The sequence below is a fragment of the Ambystoma mexicanum genome, chromosome 8, assembly GCF_040938575.1.
Source record: "Ambystoma mexicanum isolate Mex_15411 chromosome 8, UKY_AmexF1_1, whole genome shotgun sequence".
Taxonomy (NCBI): Eukaryota; Metazoa; Chordata; class Amphibia; order Caudata; family Ambystomatidae; genus Ambystoma; species Ambystoma mexicanum.
In genome coordinates this window covers 12978986-13001657 of record NC_090929.1, presented here as the reverse complement: position 1 = coordinate 13001657, position 22672 = coordinate 12978986, and the positions used below count along the sequence as shown (strand labels likewise).

General features: G+C 49.7%; 1 protein-coding gene across 5 annotated transcripts in view; it reads right to left on the bottom strand.

Annotated features, from left to right (window-relative positions):
* Positions 1 to 625: 625 nt before the first annotated feature.
* LOC138471504 (carboxypeptidase M-like) overlaps positions 626 to 22672 on the bottom strand; it is a 308081-nt gene continuing 286034 nt past the window's right edge. The window contains exon 8 of one of the 5 annotated variants that reach the window (XM_069609137.1): positions 626 to 865. In XM_069609137.1, the coding sequence (XP_069465238.1) occupies positions 835 to 865 (31 nt within the window). In that variant the 3' untranslated portion in view covers positions 626 to 834. The remainder of the gene's footprint in view (positions 866 to 22672) is intronic. The other 4 variants (XM_069609134.1, XM_069609138.1, XM_069609135.1 and 1 more) reach the window with 4 other exon arrangements.

The following is a 22672-nucleotide window of genomic DNA, read 5'->3' as shown; positions in this document are numbered from 1 at the left end:
ATGAATACCCTTGCACATTCCTTTATTGTAAATTTAAACTGAATAAGGTCAAAGACACATGAGCAGGAGACGTGGGTGTGAGCAGTAAGGGTTCAAGATGGAGTCCCAGAAGGTATCGGTATGGTGGCTGAAGAGTCTAGACACGTGGGAGGCTAGCAGGGCAGCTGGGGAAGAGAGAGGCAGACAGAGAGCCAGAGCTAGAGAGAAGAGAGAGACTAATTTGATCCACTTTTGAGCGGGAGATATAGGTTAATATAGAGTTTGAACAAAAGGGAGATGTTCATGTGTTCCAAAAGAGCGAGGGAGATGTTCAGTTTCTCAGAGTGAGTGAGGGAGATGTTAATGTGCTGCGAGTGAGTGAGGGAGATGTTCATTCCCTCAGAGTGAGTGAGGGAGGGAGGGAGATGCTGATACGCCCTGAGTGAGTGCGAGAGATGTTGATGTGCACAGAGAGTGAGAGGGAGAGGGATGTGCACAGAGAGTGAGAGGGAGAGGGATGTGCACAGAGAGTGAGAGGGAGAGGGATGTGCACAGAGAGTGAGAGGGAGAGGGATGTGCACAGAGAGTGAGAGGGAGAGGGATGTGCACAGAGAGTGAGAGGGAGAGGGATGTGCACAGAGAGTGAGAGGGAGAGGGATGTGCACAGAGAGTGAGAGGGAGAGGGATGTGCACAGAGAGTGAGAGGGAGAGGGATGTGCACAGAGAGTGAGAGGGAGAGGGATGTGCACAGAGAGTGAGTCCGATGGGCTCATGGATACTCTTCTTCTTTCAGCAGCACAAAGTTGTGAACATTGGCTGAATAAGACGTCACGGAGTCTGTCACCATCACAGTCTCTACCAGAGGCCGGAAAGCCTTTGCTTCAACCTAGAATGAGAAAGAAGAGTTTATTGACAGCCTTTGGTGCTCAGATCCTGCGCTTCCCTAATGCCACATCTCTCGCCCGCCTCTGATAGACCACCTCTGCTCTTTCTTTCTCACATACCTCATCTCCTGCTCTCGCCGCCTGATGCCCCCCGCCCTCCTCCCTCACCTGCTTCTTCAACCCCAGCCCTGTCCTTACTACCTCAAAAGTTTAACCCATACTGAACTCTCAGAGAAGAGAATACATTGACAAGTCGGTTTAACAACTTAGTTTTCAATAAAAAATAAAACAAAACACAAGAAAGTAGTAGAGCCATAGGGAGAAGAGGGATTTGGGGTAGGTTGGAAGGTCACTTCTAAGGAGGAGGTTTGGGGGATAGTTGGAGCGTGTAGTTCTTTGGAACTATTTACAATTGTCTGTGAGGGTGAATTGAAAATTAAAAGAAATATTATTTCAACCCCAGCAACAGGGGGGCAAGCCCAAGAGATGCCTGTGGATTCATCAGGGAAAACCTTTTGAAAAATGAGGTAAGTCCTGCTATGCCTTAAGGCCACTTTACTAAGTGCCTGACAGGATCAGTACGTTCAGTGGAGAGGCTCACCTGTGTCTTCTTTCATGTAGCTTTGCTGCAGTCCCTGTTCTTGTGGGATTTTTGCTTGGTGCGGGTCTCATGAAGAAAGGGGCGAGCCTCCCCAGACGCCACCCTGCCTGATGGTTCATTCATTTAGTTGTTCAATGTGCCATTAAAAAAAGGTGCAGATTTTTTAGTTTGAATACTCTCTGCCGTTCGGCACCTCCGTGATGTGTATAAGGTTTAACTATGAGTAACTTGGTTATGTTCGTTCAATTCGTTAAGTATTGTAATTCTCATGAGCCTTTAAATTGCTCTCATCGTACAGAGACTTTTCGATAACAGGCTTTCATGAGTTAACAAGTCTTTAATGCTCATTTTTGTAACAATTCTATTCGGAGAACTTTGACAACTTGCCTTTCAATCCAGGCGACCAGCATGAAACACTCACATACCGGGTTTCTTTCTATCTAGAAACACACTGGTTGCTTTGATGCGCGCTCCTGCAGCACAGATCTTCCGGCCTTCTCCTTCTTGCTTTAGGACTCCACCTCCTGCCCCTCGGGCACTCTGGTCCCAGAAGAATGAGCACCTTGCATAATGGAAAAAGGAGCAGCCTTCCAGCACGGCTCCTGTTTCACACTTCGGTTGGTTCCACAGAGCCCCTGCTTGCGGGCCGCTCTACTCTGAACAAAAAGCGTGTTCAGAATGAACAGCACTCCAATGTACTTCTTGGCCTCTCTGCTGCTGCAAATTCGCTGCCACAGCTCCTGTCACCAGCCCCTCTCTTACACGAGTTAGGTGGGGCTTTTTATACACCTGCAGCCCTGTAAGGGGTTTCAGGTGTGAGTTCTCAATCAGCCCTGCCTCACTATCATTAAAGGGACATGCCTGACCTTTACTACTCTCGGCAGGCCTCTTCTTCGTCCCAGTACCTAAGTGGTGAAAGCAACTAGTCTTCACTGCTATTGGTTTCTTCTTCCTCGTCTCAGTACTTTTGGTGGTCATGTGTGAATAATTCAGGAGAGTTGTTTTATAGTACCCTTAAAAATGCGGGATGGGTTGGCTTAGTCATTATCAAGTCATTATCATGTCTCTCCTAAGGGCATCTTACTCCCAGTCCCCACAGATTCTCCACCTAGGTGACCCTCCCTCGTTTGTCCACCCCCCAGGATCGGGACCCAAAAGCGATGGCCATTCCCTGCCCACCTGCACAGAGGATGCATGGGGAATAGGAGCAAGAACACCCTCAGGTTTCCAGAGTAGCCAATAGGGTTTCCAGCACAGGAAGAGAGGAACTGTTCAGCCCCAGTACTACGTCTTCTAGCATTATTCACAGTATCCCTATGGCCTCTTCAAGAGTCAGAACTCTATGATTTCTGATGTCCCAAGAAAAAGCCAGGCCAAATGGGAAGGTCCAGCGGTACCTTAAAATAGTATTTCTTAGTTTTTCCATTATTTTCTTGAATGAGAGCCGTTTTTGCAAAGTGACCGGAGACAGACCTTGGAAGACACTGAGAGTTTGCTCTTGAAAAGATATTTCGTACATCTGCCCAGCTCGACTTCAGGGGATGCACTCTATGTGCTCTGACCGGGACTATACCAGTCGCATGGGTTTCTGGATCAAGAAAAGCGAAGAATCACTGACTCCAAGCTGCCCAGTCAGAAGCTTCTGTACCTTAAGAAAGGCCCTTAAGATACAGATTATTCCATCTATGGTGATTGTGCAGCTCCTCCATTCGGCTCATGATCACCTCACTGGTCACCGTGAGGTCTTTTTAAAAGAAGTGTTTGAGGGTGCTTTGGTTTGAGAATAGTTTGTGCTTGATGTCTGCAATAGAGATGTGGATACTCTTGGCCGTCGCCTATAGTTCCTCAGTGAACTTTTTCCTGATATCCTCATATAGGACGCACATGCACGCAATAAGATTCTGCTTGGTGAGGCCTTGAGACACGATGCGTACGTCAAGCGAACCGACAGCCAGGGCTGGGGCATCTGTGATGATTTCTCCCTGGGTTCAGGCTTCTTCTGTTGCCTCATGACCACCTTGCTTGCCAGTCTAGAGCTTGCTTTCCAGAATCCCTCCAGTGCAGCTCTCACAGTGGTAGAACCATCACCTTTACTTGTTTTTGACCAAAGCCTGGATACCTGCGCCCCCCCTACATTGCCTCCAGGTTGCATCCTACTATGCTAACTACAGGGCCATTGCTGCTGTAGCATGGGACCCCTCACAGGTCTACATCTTGTCGAGATGGAAATGAGTATATCCAACCCCCGTAAGCGCTTTCAAGTGAGTGAATCCCCTATGAGATAGTGTAGTGTATAAGGGGGGGGGGAACCGCACTATGAAACTCGGTGCGAAAGTAATATAGCACGAACAAGAGATGCATGGCATTAGAGAACACATAGAAAGAAACACCATGTTGTAGTTATGACAAAAGCACAGGCTTGCATACCCGCGCTGCTCCAGCTGAGCTCCATGGAAAGATTTCACTAGGCCCAACATCATTAGGGCCGAATGAATGCACACCGCCACTTCCCACAGAAGTTTACTTCCCCCCCATGCCCCTTCACGGTTGCAAACATTTAGTATCTCTCAGAGGAATGCGCCCTGCAAGAGCATGAGACAACACCAGGCTCTGTGCAGCACCCATTCATCACCACTAAGCTGCCAGCAGGCCTCTAACCCCCACCCAGCCAGCCCAAAGCCAACCCCAAACCACTGACCCGACCTCCAGACCCCTGCGTTCCAAGATAAGCAAGAAACCGCCCTGTCCTCGCACAAATCAAGTGTCCATAAAAGATCTAAGCATGCGCGACTGTTTCACCCCCCAGCATAAAATACATCCTTTGTAACACGAAGTACAGGGAGGGATAAATAATAGATCAAAACCCGGGTGGAGACCTTGAGTGCGAGAGGTGCGGTATCAAAGAAGCCCAGAATCTGGTGATCAGTGTGACTGTATTTCATCCTCCCTTCCCCCTGGCACCCCTCCCCGCGCCGCCTAAGTGCATGCCACAGTGATACAGTAAGTAGCCTTAGCGTGCTAGTTTAGAAGCAACACTGTTTTTTGTGAGCGACCCAACCTTCACCAGACTACAAGATGAGCCCAGCTGACCCACGTGGAGCCTGACCGATGGTGGAACAACCAACCAATTGTAGCCTGGCATCCCATATGGAGCAGGATTATGTATACTGCCCGCCCAATAAAAGGTGCGGATTTAGACCCTACATGTGACGTCATCAGTGATGAGTTGCTCCCTTATAATGCACTGTCATGTCTTGTGGAACCAGAACATTCTCATGCAGCAGAGTCCTTTGCTGATATTTGTATTCTGTAATATTAAACCTTGTTATTCTTGCAAAGCTCTCTCCTGGCTTATTTCCCTAGAGGGGTGTATTCACTCTGGAGTGTGCGTAAAAAGGGACTTGCATTCATTTGGTGACCCTTGCGATGTGATTCCATCGCCCGTACCTGCGGAAGTATCCAGACGGCCTCTCCGAAAGGGCTGTGCCCACCTACAGTGACCAATCCCAAAACACGTACGCTGCGTGGCCTTGTGGGTGCCGTCTTTGCAGAATCCTGCCTGCTCGTTGAAGCATGGGGTGCGGCCCCAAGGAGAGGTGCAGGCCTGTTGTGGATCTCTGTGAACAGAGGCTTTCGGGAAAACGTGAACAAGTGACAAGTGAGTAGGGTTGGGTGTATGAAGCAGTGTGAATAGGATGAACATGCAGTGAATGAGATTGATTAGTGTGCTTGGTTTGTGGATTGTATTGACACCCGTGTTGCCCGCAGGGGCACCCCAACAGCCACCCGGGGAAGAGTGGAAGGCAGGTGACTTCCTGTTCAGAATATAAAGTGCGCCTATACGAACCATCCATTTAGAACAGGGCAGGGAAACAAACAGCTTGGGATACGAGAATGTAGGGTCCCGAAGAGGGGACGAGGAATATCGGAGTGATTTCGATGACACAGAAGAAGAAGGAGAGGGAGGGGCCGAACAGGCACCCCAGGCCACTCTGAGGCTAGAGAGCCTATGGGGTGGAAGATTAAGAGAGAGGTTTGGCAGAATAGCGCTAGCACGGAAAAAGGGAAATGCAACTAAGGGCAGGAAAAAACATTAAAATGTAAATGCCCCTAATACACAAGGGCGCAGGGCGACTGCAGTATGTACCCTGGGCACAAATGGACACAAATAACCTCCTCAAGGCGCTCCCATAGCTCACAGCGGGGGCAGGGAAATGTATCTATGCACTTGAAAAAAACTCAGCTGGGGTACTCTTAGCAATAGGGGGCATCAAGAGTTTGTTGGTAGCAGCAGTAGGAGACCAAGCAGAGACAGTGTGGATTAAAGCCGGGTACCAGAGATTAACAATGTCCATGATGGAGGGCATCATTCAATAAGGTTAGGGCACGAGTATGAGATGATCTGCGACGCACGTTCCCAGACACCTTAGATTTACAATCAATAATGCAGTGCACAACGGGAGAAGAGGAAGACGCTGCAGAGTACATTCTTAGGGTCTAAGAGATGTGGAGAGTGAAAAGGGGCAGCGCCTGGGACCAATCAACATCACTACTTTATTTTATAGTGAAAAGAAGCCTACCCAAGGAGGTGCAGATAGCTGGGATGGAAGCTAAGGGGTGGCCTGAGATTAAAAGTATCATAGCCCACAACTGTAGAAGAATCAAAGAGCGAGAGAAGGAAACGGTACAAAGACGGCAGGCTGAGGAAGCAAAACTAGTTCAAAATAAACTGATGAAAGTGGCCGCAGTATCAATGCGGCCGCCCCCAGAGCAGACAGGGGTGGAGGAGTCCACCTCTAACGCGACCCAGGCAAAAATAGTGGATGTTCGGGCTGAAGGAGGACAATGGCAGTGGGGAGGAAACCAGCATTTTTTGGGACCCCAGTGGCAAGGAGGACAGCAACGAGGATGAGGTGGGTTCCGAGGGCCTAGAGGAGGGGAATTTGGAGGTCCAGGACCAAGAGGTGGGAGGCCTTTGAAGTGCTGGACATGTGGGAGGTGGGGTCATTTTATGAGAGATTGTCGCAGCAGGCAGGGAGGAAATTACAACCAGCAACATTATGAGTGTCTCCATACAGGTAGCCCCCAAGGGACCACTCCCAGAATGACTTTGATACCATGTGAGATTCATCAGGCCTACACTCAGTTACCCCCACAAATCCCAGGCGCCTATCACCCACCACACCAGCAACAAGCAGTGCAGCCATACGAGCCCCACCTTAACCAACAGCCATCAGAGACACACTTTCGGTACTGCACCTAACGGTGCAGCGGCCCCATTTCAAGGTGCTACAGTGGTAGGGGGAAATCCTTTTTCGTTCCCTGGGACAGACACCTACCCCGACTAGGACAGCCCACAGAGAGCACGTGCGTGTTCAATCCTGTCAATGACCCTAAATCCAGAAGAGGAACCGTTGGTAGGGGCAGAGATAGAGAACAGACAATTCATCTTTATGGTGGACTCAGGAGCGGAGAAATCGTGCTTCAGTGAAGGTGACTTCCCACTATCAGGAAAGACTCTTGACACACAGGGATTCTCTGGGGCTGTTTTAACGGTTCCTTACACAAAAAGTTTTAGACGTCAAGTTGGGAGGGTAGGTTGTGCGAGCTCCCCTCCTCTACTCTGAGAGTTCCCCTGTCAACTTGCTCGGTAGGGATCTGCTTAGCAAATTGAACATGACAATCTCATTTACAGACAGCGGCATCGTCAGTGCCACACCTGGCATGTGCTCCCTAAAAGCAATGCTAGTGATACATGCCGTGGCAAGTGATATGGCAGTGAGAGGTATCCCTGTCAACCCTAACATGTTCATTTACAACATCAAAATACTTGCACAGGCTGTCCCCCAGATCACCAGAAAGGGGTGGAGAGTACCGACTGACTCTATTTTTCTACCTATAGTAATCCAGAGCTGGTCACTAGCACAATCCTATCATTAGATCTGGAAGGCCTGCTAGTGTCTGTAAAAAGGATTGTAGTGCTGTGTACTGACCCCCATGGCTGCTAATGGCGCACTCTGTTATGCATTGATCCCAATGTGCCCATAAGAGAATTGTCTGATGAAGAACTTTTTGAGGATGAAATGATAGAGATATTATCCTCGAGATTTGCATAACCTCTAAAATCATGGTGCAATACAGGAAAGTTCAGAGCTCCCTAATGGCTGTTGTTACACCACCCCCATTCAGCCAGGCCGCTTTACAATACGCCCCCAAACATTTATGGACTGCAAACCCACATGATGTAGGGATGCTGAAAGAGGTGACTCCTGTAAAAATCACACTTAAACCAGGGGCGGTACTCCCACGGGTGAAACAATACTTGCTGTCCAGAGAAGCGGAGGAGGGGATTCGAGAAACACTGCAGGCCCTGTTGCACCAAGGGCTCATAGTACCCTTAAAGTCACTGTGCAATACCCCATGAGGATACTAACAAAGTTACTCACCGTAGTGACTACCTTAGTCCTAATCCATAGCCCCCTTTCCTCCATACTTGTTGGACATTTCCGTCCTTCGGAACGGGTATCGGAGCACTTTTGTCAAAAAGCATCAAAAAGGTAAGTGTTGCCCTTCTTTTATTTTTACATGGGGCCACCACACAAGGCCGTTACGCTGCCCTCCTGAGGTCCGCCCCACGTATCACCCTTCAGTCATTTTCTATCACCAGGTCTGAGACCATTTAAGCAATAATAGAGTATACATTTTAGAGGGGATGGGGGGTGGGCGTATGGAGGAAAGGGGACTATGGACTAGGAGTAAGGTAGTCACTACGGTGAGTAACTTTGTTATACTCCTATAAATCCCTTCACTGAAATCATTTTTGGAGGACAACCTGGCCAAAGTGAGTATCAGCCCTGGAGCTCACATCTAAGCAGTAATGCTTGCAGAAAGCCGATGGGGAGGCCCATGTAGCCGCCTTGGCGATGGACTCCCAAGGAACATATTTTTGGAAAGCAACAGCAGTCACTTTGCCACGGACTAGGTGTGCATGAATGCCCTTTGGTGGTTGAAGGCCTTGGATCTTCTAGGCCTCTGAAATACTCAAGGCAATCCACCGGGAGATGGATATTTCGAAGCTGGTTTCCCTTCAGCGTCACTGAACGTAACAAAGAGTTGTGAGGAAATTCTGAGTTCACTCGTTCTATCGAGGTAAATCTTCATGGCTCGCCTGACGTCCAAATTGTGTAGAACTCTCTCAGCATCAGATGCTGGGTTTGGAAGAAGACTGGTAAAGATATAGATTGGTTCAGTAACCACCTTAAGAAGGATGGAGGGATGAGTGCTAAGCACAACCTTATCCTTGTGGAAAGTGTGGAAATGATGTTCCACGGAGAGTGATTGGAGCTCGCTCATTCGCCTTGCCGAAGTTATTGCAATCAGAAAAGCAACCTTCCAAGAGAGGTACTTAAGATCGATAGTGGCCATCGGTTCAAACCTCTTGTGACATAAAGTGGCGAGGACCACATTTAAATCCCATTTGGGATGAGTCTGCGCCAGCGGGAAGAGATGAAGAAGTCCCGCGAAATGCCTTTTGATGATTGGATTAGTCAATGAGAAAAAGCAGCTGTCTGTGGACAGGTAGACCGCAATGGCGGATAATTAGGTCCTGCATGAAAGAACATGAATGCCAGAAGCTGCCAGGTGAGGCACAAAAGATAGAAAGGTGTCGGCCGAAGCATGCCTGGGATCGAGCTGTTTTGCTAAGCACCAGTGGCAAAAACGGAGCCATTTGCTCCTATATTGGGCCCTCGTAGAAGGTTTCCTGGCCGCATGGATAATGCGCATATTGTCTTCGGACAAGTTAAACTGCGCTAAAGATCTGAACTCAGGCACCAGGCTGCCAAGCTGAACGATTGAGGGGTGCCACAGCTGGTAATCGCTCTGGTGAAGAAGGTCGGGTATCAGTGGCAATCTGATCGGGGGAAGAATCAAAAGATTCTGTAGTTCCGAAAACCAGAATCTAGCTGGCAACCAATGACTTATGAACAGGAGAGTGCAATTCAATGCGGTCCTGATCTTGCAGAGTGACCGATGAACCAGTGGCAGCGGAGGGAAGGTATAAGCCCTAATGTTGTCCCACGGAATCTCAAGGGCATCCCCCAGGGAGGACGGTCCGAGCCTGCCCCTGGATGCATAAAAAGGAAGTTTCCTGTTTGTAGAAGTTGCAAAGAGGTCCACCTCTGGAGTGCCCCATTAATGGAAAATGCTGGAGAGCACATTGCTGTTCATTTCCCACTCGTAACTGGCTTCCGATTGCCGACGAGTGAATCTGCAGTCACCTTAATGTGTGCCGGGATGTGCACAGCCTGGAGCCAGATGTTGTGCTGGATGGCCCAGCCCCAAATTCGTATGGGAAGATCCACAAGGAGAGGTGACTTGGTGCCACCCTGCTTGTTGATGTAAAACATCTTCACAGAATTGTCAGTGCGAATACGGACTACCCTGTCGGTGATGGTCGGTTGAAAAGCTTTGAGCACCAGGAACACAGACAGAGTTCCAGGTAATTGATATGAAACTGCCTGTCCTGAGGCGTCCACAAGTCAAATACTTTGAGGTGATGCAGTGTTGCTCCCCACTCCAGAAGGGAGGAGTCTGTAGTAACTGTTACTTGTGGGCAGGGCTCCTGGAAGGAGGCTCCCACTGAAAGGTTGGACAACCATTGTCGATCCACCATCATGCAAGATGGAACTGGAATCACCTTGGAATCCGGATCCAGTGTCTGAGACCAGCAGCTGCTGAGAGCTAGTTGAGTGCGCCTCATCTTCAGACGTAGGACCCTACTACCTCCCAGGTTCAGGCTCTCCCGTACTGGTGGTTGTACATTTTCAGTGGCTACCGCTAGAGCTTGGAACCAAATTCTGTTCTCTCTACGCAGTACTGAGTCCCACATTGCCTTTCGCTGTGCCCTTAAGACGTTTCTGTTTTAAATATCCAAACTTGATCCTTATCTCTTGCCAGCGCCAAGATGCCTTCGGGCTTATGTTGCGCTCTATGAAAATTGTTAAGATAAGAGGTGCAAGAGGTAGAGCTAGCACACAAGAGGCCATGAGACCCAGAAGTTGTTGGAATGACCAGGCTGTCATGTGAGAAGACTGGATGAAGAGCTGACATGTGGTCGACAAGTCGGCAATCCTGTCAGTTGTTAGGAACACCTTGGAACTGACTGTATTCCAAGGAAAACCAAGGAAGATCAGGTCTTGAGAGACCACCATGGACGATTTCCGCCAATTCACTGACAGCCCAAGATGGAACAGGAGCTGAAGGAGAGACTGCAGATTGGTCAAAGCCGTCTGTGGGCAAGGAATGCGCAGGAGCCAATCGTCTAAATATGGGTATATATGAATCCCCTGCAGTCTGAGCAATGATGCAATGACCGACATCATATTCGTAAAGACACGCAGTGCCGGGGCCGAGACCAAAAGGGATTACACAAAACTGGAAGTGTTCTGCTCCAAAGGAGAATCACAGATATTTTCGATGCGGGCTCCAAATCAGAATGTGCATGTATGCATCCTGGAGGTCTAACACGCTGACCCAAAAAACACCAAGAGGTCAAAGGGACACAAGGCCCTCCTCTAACCGACCCTCATATAGGTAGACAACCTTTAGAAACAAACAACATGAGGTTAGAGGGGCAACATGATCTATTGCAGAAAGGTGCATGCCAAAGGGAAACCAGTTTCAACAAGGCGAAATATGCTTCTAGTGTATTATATTTTGAAGCATAGAGATTTTTATAAAATGTAAACAAATTTATTAAGTCATAAAAAATCACAAAACAACAGCAGTAATTGTTAAAAATTCAAACAGATTGCAGGGTAAAATACCATAGAAAATAAGGATCTGAAAGTGCAACTAAGTTAATTAAACAAACAAAGCAAACAGTGCAAAGGATATCACAGACAGAAATTGATTAGATTATGGGCTTTTGTTGGGAAACCCTATAATGTTTGTAGTGTCAAAAAAGTGTCATGTGCTGTCCAAAATACGTAAATCAACCACATCCAACACTCCATTGATTAAACCCATCACTCACTCATACACATACTATCAACATATACATCCAACATGTTTCTTTGCAGGTCCGAATGTGCAAAAGGGAAATTCGTCAGGGACTGTCCGGAGTTAGGTCTGTGCACTGTTTAAACAGTTGACAATACAACAGTACGGAAGAAAGTCTTGAAACAATTGCCAAAACAGTCTAATAAGAGAAACAGCACTAAGGTTTGTGCTAAACAGACACTTTATAAACCACACAAGAAAGTTGAGGGTGGAGTAGGCGTCCAAGATTCAACAACTGGCATCCCAAGGCATCATCTGCAATAGAACAGACAATGGTGTCAGTATCCATTTGTCTAATGAACGTGTGTCAGATCAGCACTGTATGCTCTCATTCCGGTTATTCAGAAGAGACGTCACAGTAGAAAAATAAATGTTTGTTATTAATTTCCTACAAGGAATACAAAAGAAGGGAGGGGGGGAAGAAATGAGGAGCACGGCAGTATTTCTGTAGTCGACTTGGATCAGTCCAAATCATGCAGTATGGACTGGCTTAAAGTTACTGGAAGATGTAAAGGACCAGCACAATAGAGCATTGCAGCTATAAAAGCAAACAACTAAATCTAATCATGTGCTGGTAGTGTCTATTGTAGTTAATAAAGCTTCCCGTACATAAATTGTGGCATGCACAAGTAAATTGATTCAGGTATCTACTGTAGTTAGTGCAATCAAAGCTTACCATACATATATGGCGACACGCAAAATCCGGTAGGGTACTGAAGAATAGATCGGGAAGATCGAATGGCAACGTCCTTCAGTCATTTGGACTCTGGATTAGAGCGGGTTTAGCAGCTAAGAATTAGGCATCCAAAAGATAACGAAAGTATCTGTGGGAAAAGGAGGAGCAGAGATTCAATGATTCCAAGAAATTCTGCTTGCAACTCATGAGGCATAGCCTGTTTAGGATAGTGGTGATGTAGATATGAGTTGCGTGCCCTTATTTGCCTGACTTGTTAGCACTTAGAAACTACTCAATCATTACTGGTTCTGCAATTGTGTCATAGAATACCTTGCTTTGAGACCTGAAGGAAGTCGTTAATTTGTGGCTTCAAAGGTGCCGTGGTACTGTGCCTTAGTTCACAGTCAGACCGGGCGCTGTTTCCAAGCGGCATCACTGTGTACCGTCTCTGTTCATAGGCGCCATAAGAAACGCTGAAAGCAGGGTGGAATTAGCAACTCAAAGTGTTGCAGAGAATGCTGGAGGTGGAGACAATAGATACTGTTACCTCCACTGAACGCTACAGCATCTCACGGTTGCCACCCGCCTGATCTAGGTTTACGTCCCTGGCGGGAAGTGAAGAGTGCGAGAAAAGAAGAAAGAGCTTACACTTAATTCACATCGGGCTGCGCATGATTCGGATACCGACTCGTCTGGGTCAGGAAGTGTGTTGTCACCTGATCATTGTGCTCATAGAAATACCATGCCGTACGACGTGCAACATCTATTCCTATTGGTTAGGTAGTGTACTCGTGAGACGCGTTGGCGTGGCGATTAATTGGAATGGGGAGAGCTTAATCAGCTGTCTATCACACCAGCTGTTATAAGTCACATGCAATTGTGAAGACAAGGGCCTAACACAAGAGAAATTGAACCCGCAGGTGGATAGCGTGAGAACAAGTGTAGCCACCCCACTGTGGTGATTGCGGGGACGTGAGCGGTCTGGGGCCTCGAGAACTGGATCAGCTGTTTGGTAGGATGCTATGTCAGATACTAGTACTGATCAAATGGGAGGGGCGCTACATGTGAAACATTAAACCCCAAGGTGTGTACTACAAAATACGATGAAATAAACGTGGAGGGCCTGGTTAGAAGATGTTAATACACATGCCCTAAAAATGATAGATGAGAAGTCTGAGGATATTACTTATGATAAGTCTGTGCAGAATATCACCAAACCGTTTTCTCAAAACCAGAGACAAATGCTCTGGTAGAGATAATTGTAAAAGCTATGATCTTAGGCGAGGTCTACCACGCTGAGCCAGTCGCCCTTCCGGAGAGAGGTGTTTATCTGGTAGGGTGTGATCATCTTTAATTTTTCTTGGGGAAGAGAAAGATTGAACTGTGAAAGATCAGGGATAGTGCACAGGCCAGCCTGGTTGGGTTTGGGCACTGTGAACAGACGGGAGTAGTAGTCCTCCCCTTGCTCCCTGAGGGGAACAGGCTCCACCCCTCTGAGGTCTAGAAGTTTCTGTACCTCAGCTCTGAGGGAGGGTGATCCAGTCTGCTGGAAAAGGGTGCGGTAGGGGCAAGCAGAAGCACGCCAGAGCGATTGACAATACCCATCGGTCTTCGGTGATGGTCTGCCACGCCTCCAGATGAGACAAAATTCATCCTCCCACAGGAGTCTCGTGTGACCGACAAAAAATATCATTTGGATGATTTGTTAGCAGGGAGACTACCTGTCCCTGGAGAGGAGGCTGAGGGGCGAGAGAAAAAACGGCCACCTTGCTTCTGCTGCTTACGGCGGGGCATGCCACCCGGAGCCTCAGATTGGCGCGCACAGCAATCCTGAAAACCCCTGAATACAGAGAAGGACCGATTACGGGACCCTGACCTCTGTGTATAAGGAGCCTTAGCTGGAGTTTTCTCCAGGAGTTTTCGCCAGGACCGATAAAGACTTGGCTGTTTGAGGGCTCGCCTTAGTCTTCGTGAGTTCCTCATCTGTGGAGGAATGGAACAATTCTTTACCATCAAAAGGAAGATCCAGCACCTTGTCCTGCACTTCCTTTGAGAACTTCGTAGCGTGGAGCCACGCTTGGTAGGAGATGTAAACCCCAACCATAAGGCCTCGAGCGGAAGTATCTATGTGGTGTACCGCAGCCTCCAGTAGATCCTGTGCCAACACTCTGACGTCCGACAAACCGGATTTGAAGGCTTTGTAGTCCTCAAGCCAATCCGCAGGAATGCATTCCTGGAAATCGCTTAGCTCCCTCCACAGCTTGACATTTCCTACCACTGGGATAAACTTGGTGTTAGCCTGATGAAGTTGGAGAGCCGAATTGGAAAAGACTTTCTTGCCAATGACGTCCACAAGTTTGTCCTCCTTGGAGAGGATTTGGGCCGCTGCAGTGGAGGATGTAGAAGTCGGCTTGGACTGGAGGGTGGCTGTTGCCACCACTGTCGACGATGGGAGCGGACAAGCCAACAAAGATATGTCCTCCGAGGTATGAAGCTTGAATCGAGCGTCAATCCTCTTGTTGAGATGCCTGGAATGAGGTTTTTCCCAGACCATGCAGGCCTCAGCCAAGACATCATTCTGGAGGAACAGTCCAGTGCGCTCCTGAGGTGACAGAGTAAAGGGTCCCGAAAGAACCCCCTCCTGTGGAGCGGGGGCCTCGGGCACTGGAGTGTCAAGCAGGGCCATCATGTCCAGCACCCGGTCATGAAATGCTCTAATAGAGTGGGGCGGCTCATCACTGTCTTGGTCCACCTAGTCCTCATCCAGTGAAGCAGGAGCAAAAGACTGACCCGCTGCACATGGCGCCTCAGGCCCTGAAGTGTTGTTTGGAAGAGCACCAGTGTCTTTTCTACCGGGGAAAGTGGAGGCAGAGGGAGAAGTGGTGGAGGAGGTCCTGCAGGGAGAGGTGGAGGAGGTGGCACCACCAGGGCCTGCATAGGATCTGCCGGAGCAGGATGTGGTACAGGAGGGCTAGGATACATTTCCCTAAACAGATCCTTAAAGTACGCCTTCATGGGATCAGAATACATCTCAAATTTCCCAGAAAACGCATCCTCAGAAGAAGGTCTAGGCGCTGGAGTGGGCAGAGGCTGCTCGGAAAGGCATACCCCCATGAACGCAATGAGGATGGTTGCAAGGAAGGACCTCCACCGATTGGGTCCACATAGATCAGGGGGGGCGGATCCAGGAGGGAGCAAGACTGTATTAGGCAGCAGTGCCCGAGCACGGCAATCCATTGAAGGGCGGAACGGATTCTTGTTGTCCACATAACGTGGAAAAGGCTGCTCTGCCCCAAAAGGAGTCCCCCAAGCACCAGTCACAGTGAACGTTAGTGTAAGAGAGGTAGTCAAAATGGCCGCCGTGGTCCGCGGTGGTGGGGCCGCCATTTTGTAGACACCTGAGGTGAACTACTTCACAGGAGAAAGTGAGGCAAATGTATCCTCAGGGGAGTAAGGGGCCTTATGTGACATTTTAGCCTTGAAGCAAGGACCCTCGGCAGATCTAGGGTGTTTACTGGCCACCTTAGGGACTGCCCCAGAATTAGCCCCATGTGGAGGAACCTCGGCAGAGCTGGTACTCGAAGGCCTGTGGTACTTGACCACCTTCTTTGCCCCCTCGACAGAACTGGTACCACCAGTCCCCAGAGCGTGGGAAGGTTGAGGGATATACCTCACTGCAAGGACCCTTGACGAGGATCCCTCAATTCTGCCGGTATTGGATTTAGCTCCAAGAAGGGGAACCTCGGGATGGACCACAGTATGTTTAGCTCCCACAAGAGGGGCCTTGAGCCGAGACCCATGTGAAAAGCTCCAGAAACGAGGTCTCAGGGCAAACCCCTGTAACCTGAGACACAGAAGAACTGGGCTCAACTTTAGCCCCCAAACAGGGAAGCTCAGAAGAATATCTGGTTTGGGCAGGGCCACCTGAGGGCCCTCGGAGGAAGCTCCAGTGCGCCTATTAGGCCCATTGCGGGACACCTCAGGAATATCCCTGGTACAAGAGCTAGTTGAGCCCCTCCCATTCCTGGAAGACCCCGGAAAGGAGTACCCTGGCCAGGGCGCCCTAAATAGGAAAGAACTCACTGGGCATTTATTTTTCTCATCGATGAAGAGCTGCAAATGTGGTGGAGGAATGCGTTGAAACACCTCCTCCCACCGGACAAGACAACGCTGGAGTGCCCGGACGGAAAGGGAGTTGCAAAAGAAGCACGAGTCCCAACGGTGTTCCCGGGCCTAGACACTCCAGGCAAAGAGAGTGGGGATCCGCCCTCGCGAAACGGCTTTCGCAAAATGAGCAGGACTCAAATCCCAGACGCTCCAGCAAAGACAGAGGACAAGATGATCATGGAACCGGAATAGGAAGGAAGGACAAAGGGAATAAAAAGAAAAAAATTCCCGGAGATGCTAGTGCGTCCGGCCCCGACCGCTCAGAGAAAAGTGTTGCGGAGAATGCTGGAGGTGGAGACAATAGATACAGTTACCTCCACTGAACGCTACAGCATCCCATGGTTGCCCCCCGCCTGATCTAGGTTTACGTCCCCGGCGGGAAGTGAAGAGTGCGAGAAAAGAAGAAAGAGCTTACACTTAATTCAAATCGGGCTGCGCATGATTCAGATACCGACTCGTCTGGGTCAGGAAGTGTGTTGTCACCTGATCATTGTGCTCATAGAAATACCATGCCGTACGACGTGCAACATCTATACCTATTGGTTAGGTAGTGTACTCGCGAGACGCATTGGTGTGGCGATTAATTGGAATGGGGAGAGCTTAATCAGCCGTCTATCACACCAGGTGTTATAAGTCACATGCAATTGTGAAGACAAGGGCCTAACACAAGAGAAATTGAACCCGCAGGTGGATAGCGTGAGAACAAGTGTAGCCACCCCACTGTGGTGATTGCGGGGACGTGAGCGGTCTGGGGCCTCCAGAACTGGATCAGCTGTTTGGTAGGATGCTATGTCGGATTCTAGTACTGATCAAATGGGAGGGACGCTACATGTGAAACATTAAACCCCAAGGCGTGTACTACAAAATACGATGAAATAAACGTGGAGGGCCTGGTTAGAAGATTTTAATACACATGTCCTAAAAATGATGGATGAGAAGTCTGAGGAAATTACTTATGATAAGTCTGTGCAGAATATCACCAAACCGTTTTCTCAAAACCAGAGACAAATGCTCTGGTAGAGATAATTGTAAAAGCTATGATCTTAGGCGAGGTCTACCACGCTGAGCCAGTCGCCCTTCCGGAGAGAGGTGTTTATCTGGTAGGGCGTGATCATCTTTAATTTTTCTTGGGGAAGAGAAAGATTGAACTGTGAAAGATCAGGGATAGTGCGCAGGCCAGCCTGGTTGGGTTTGGGCACTGTGAACAGACGGGAGTAGTAGCCCTCCCCTTGCTCCCAGAGGAGAACAGACTCCACCCCTCTGAGGTCTAGAAGTTTCTGTACCTCAGCTCTGAGGGAGGGTGAGCCAGTCTGCTGGAAGGGAGGGTTAAAGGGTGCGGTAGGGGCAAGCAGAAGCACGCCAGAGCGATTGACAATACCCATCGGTCTTCAGTGATGGTCTGCCACGCCTCCATACGAGACAAAATTCATCCTCCCACAGGAGTCTCGTGTGACCGACAAAAAATATCATTTGGATGATTTGTTGGCAGGGAGACTACCTGTCCCTGGAGAGGAGGCTGATGGGCGAGAGAAAAAACAGCCACCTTGCTTCTGCTGCTTACGGCGGGGCATGCCACCCGGAGCCTCAGATCGGCATGCACAGCAATCCTGAAAACCCCTGAATACAGAGAAGGACCGATTACGGGACCCTGACCTCTGTGTATAAGGAGCCTTAGCTGGAGTTTTCTCCAGGAGTTTTCGCCAGGACATATAAAGACTTGGCTGTTTGAGGGCTCGCCTTAGTCTTCGTGAGTTCCTCATCTGTGGAGGAATGGAACAATTCCTTACCATCAAAAGGAAGATCCAGCACCTTGTCCTGCACTTCCTTTGAGAACTTCGTAGCGTGGAGCCACGCTTGGCAGGAGATGTAAACCCCAACCATAAGGCCTCGAGCGGAAGTATCTATGTGGTGTGCCGCAGCCTCCAGTAGATCCTGTGCCAACACTCTGACGTCCGACAAACCGGATTTGAAGGCTTCGAAGTCCTCAAGCCAATCCGCAGGAATGCATTCTTGGAAATCGCTTAGCTCCCTCCACAGCTTGACATTTCCTACCACTGGGATAAACTTGGTGTTAGCCTGATGAAGTTGGAGAGCCGAATTGGAAAAGACGTTCTTGCCAATGACGTCCACAAGTTTGTCCTCCTTGGAGAGGATTTGGGCCGCTGCAGTGGAGGATGTAGAAGTCGACTTGGACTGGAGGGTGGCTGTTGCCACCACTGTCGACGATGGGAGCGGACAAGCCAACAAAGATATGTCCTCCGAGGTATGAAGCTTGTATCGAGCGTCAATCCTCTTGTTGAGATGCCTGGAATGAGGTTTTTCCCAGACCATGCAGGCGTCAGCCAAGACGTCATTCTAGAGGAACAGTCCGGTGCGCTCCTGAGGTGACAGAGTAAAGGGTCCCGAAAGAACCCCTTCCTGTGGAGCGGGGGCCTCGGGCACTGGAGTGCAAACAGGGCCATCATGTCCAGCACCCGGTCATGAAATGCTCTAATAGAGCGGGGCGGCTCATCACTGTCCTGGTCCACCTGGTCCTCATCCAGTGAAGCAGGAGCAGAAGGGTGACCCGCTGCACGTGGCGCCTCAGGCCCTGAAGTGTTGTTTGGAAGAGCACCAGTGTCTTTTCTACCGGGGAAAGTGGAGGCAGAGGGGGAAGTGGTGGAGGAGGTCCTGCAGGGAGAGGTGGAGGAGGTGGCACCACCAGAGCCTGCGTAGGATCTGCCGGAGCAGGATGTGGTACAGGAGGCCTAGGATACATTTCCCTAAACAGATCCTTAAAGTACGCCTTCATGGGATCAGAATACATCTCAAATTTCCCAGAAAACGCATCCTCAGAAGAAGGTCTAGGCGCTGGAGTGGGCAGAGGCTGCTCGGAAAGGCATACCCCCATGAACGCAATGAGGATGGTTGCCAGGAAGGACCTCCACCAATTGGGTCCACATAGATCAGGGGGGCGGATCCAGGAGGGAGCGAGACTGTATTAGGCAGCAGTGCCCGAGCACGGTAATCCATTGAAGGGCGGAACGGATTCTTGTTGTCCACATAACATGGAAAATGCTGCTCTGCCCCAAAAGGAGTCCCCCAAGCACCAGTCGCAGTGAACGTTAGTGTAAGAGAGGTAGTCAAAATGGCCGCCGTGGTCCGCGGTGGTGGGGCCGCCATTTTGTAGACACCTGAGGTGAACTACTTCACAGGAGAAAGTGAGGCAAATGTATCCTCAGGGGAGTAAGGGGCCTTATGTGACATTTTAGCCTTGAAGCAAGGACCCTCGGCAGATCTAGGGTGTTTACTGGCCACCTTAGGGACTGCCCCAGAATTAGCCCCATGTGGAGGAACCTCGGCAGAGCTGGTACTCGAAGGCCTCTGGTATGTGATCACCTTATTTGCCCCCTCGACAGAACTGGTACCACCAGTCCCCAGCGTGGGAAGGTTGAGGGATATACCTCACCGCAAGGACCCTTGACAAGGATCCCTCAATTCTGCCGGTATTGGATTTAGCTCCAAGAAGGGGAACCTCGGGATGGACCACAGTATGTTTAGCTCCCACAAGAGGGGCCTTGAGCCGAGACCCATGTGAAAAGCTCCAGAAACGGGGTCTCAGGGTGAACCCCTGTAACCAGAGACACAGAAGAACTGGCTCAACTTTAGCCCCCAAACAGGGAAGCTCGGAAGAATATCTGGTTTTGGCAGGGCCACCTGAGGGCCCTCGGAGGAAGCTCCAGTGCGCCTATTAGGCCCATTGCGGGACACCTCAGGAATATCCCTGGTACAAGAGCTAGTTGAGCCCCTCCCATTCCTGGAAGACCCCGGAAAGGAGTACCCTGGCCAGGGCGCCCTAAATAGGAAAGAACTCACTGGGCATTTATTTTTCTCATCGATGAAGAGCTGCAAATGTGGTGCAGGAATGCGTTGAAACACCTCCTCCCACCGGACAAGACAACGCTGGAGTGCCCGGACGGGAAGGGAGTTGCAAAAGAAGCACGAGTCCCAACGGTGTTCCCGGGCCTAGACACTCCAGGCAAAGAGAGTGGGGATCCGCCCTCGCGAAACGGCTTTCGCAAAATGAGCAGGACTCAAATCCCAGACGCTCCAGCAAAGACAGAGGACAAGATGATCATGGAACCGGAATAGGAAGGAAGGACAAAGGGAATAAATTGAAAAGAATTCCCGGAGATGCAAGTGCGTCCGGCCCCGACCACGCAGAGAAAAGGACTGAAGGGCGATGCATGGGGCGGAGCTCAGGAGGGCGGGGCTACACCACGTGCGGTGGCCCCGCATAAAAATAAAAGAAGGGCACAAATTACATTTTTTATGCTTTTTTGACAAAATTGCTCCGTTCCCATCCCGAAGGACGGAATGTCCCATAAGTATGGAGGAAAGGGGACGGGACGTAGGAGTATAACAGTTCAAAAGAAAACAGGTTCTTTCATCAACAACGTAAATCAGGATGGTCCACAAAAGTTCACTTCAAGATGTATGGCAACAGTCTTTTGGCAGTTTCCAAAGTTCAATAAGTTCCATAGCAGTCTTTTCCAACAACTCCAAAGTTAGTAGTGATTTCAGTCACAATTCTGTCTGGTCTACTTCCATGCAACACCTCAACTAAAAATCCTTTGCCGTGGTCTACTCTCCTGCCAGGACTGGTCTCCTGACACTTCTACTTCACAGCATAACTTCTTCTTGGCTTCCAAAACACAACTCTGCAGTTGCAGCAAGATCCCCTTCCCCAAATTTGACATTGTCTTCCTCAGCAACTCACAGACTTGGCTTGAGTACTGCTTGCTTCATATACACATCAGGGTTTGTACAATTCAATTCAACAAAGGTCAGGTTTCTTCAAATTCACAAGAATATCGACTTCAAAGGAATATTCTACTTTTCCACAGTGATTAAGCACACACGATCACTGTATCGCCTGCTTTGTAAAGTTTGAACTTTTCCCAGAATGTTCCCTGCGAGTGTAACCATGACTATTTGTTTCAGTTGTGTGTAACCAACTAGCTTCCATGGCGAGAAGGCCTTGTCGGACACCCGGATACATGCAAGTTCACTTTTCAGGTGATACTGCTACCGGCACAACTTGTGCATGGAAGCAGAATGCTCCGTCAACACTAACCGGCTCCTGTTCCTGTTCCGCCACTCACAATAGGAGCCCCTCTCGCTCTGGAGACCCACGGAGACACTGCACCAGGCTTGGACTGGCCGCATCGGCCCATCGGCCACTGGCCGATGACCTTTGAGGACCTGGGGGGCCAGTTATTTCATGAGGCCACCCCAGGGCCGTTTTTTTTGCCAGTAAAATGTTTAAGTAAACAATACATATCATATGCATATCTATGCTGCAGCGCGACTCACAGTGTCTGCTGCGGCGGGCCGTGTGGCCCAAGCTGGGCCTTTTTTTTTCTTGTTAATTAAATTGTACAGTTGATGTGATGTCTCACTGTAATTTTGAAGATGTCATGACAGTGTGTGTGCTGCCCGTGGCGGCCTCTGGGGCTGAGCCTGGGCGCAGCCCGAGCAGCTCGCCTGAGGTTCGGGGCCAGGCGTCAGCCCGCAAAGGAAACTGACACACTGTCTCTGAGGGGGATAAGGGGGGCGTGCGCTGGTGCCTGGATGAGCTGCCTCGGGCTGCTGACCTGAGGAGGAAGGAGCATAATTATTCATCAAAGCAAGGTAACAACAACACGCACGTGTCGTTGTTACCTTGCTTTGATGATTTGCAATTGCAAATTGCAGATGCGTGCATAAATCAGCATGATGCATTATAGGGCTGGGCGGCTGCTGCCAGGCCGGCGGTGGCGCAGCGGGCCGCCATGGCCCGCGGTGGCCATGAGTGCATGCGTGCTCCTGTGATATTCTGATTGAAGTAAGTCAAGTGTTAATACGCACACCGCTGGGCCTGGCGGTACTAGTGCTGCTATCTACAGTCTGCAGAGCTGTCTGGGGGAGGCTGCTCGCCTGTAGGGCTGGGCTGGGGGCGCCGGGGCGGGGCTGAACTTAGTAAGTTCACAAGTTCCTTTCAACTTTGCAGGAACTAACAACAACGAATAATTGTTGCCCTGCAAAGTTGAAAGAAACTTGTGCCTGGGGCAGTGGGGGCCGACACAGACTCTGTGCCGCTACAATGAAATTGGTCGACACTGGATAGGTAGGACATGGTGACTCTCTCTCTGAGGGTGAGGATAAAAGAGGGCCTCCCCTCCTCACCCTGGGTATTATTTTTTGGCCACCTGTCTCCCCACCCGACCCCACCACAACGAGGCAGCAGCAGGCAGCCAGACTGACGTGAGAGTGACAACGAGG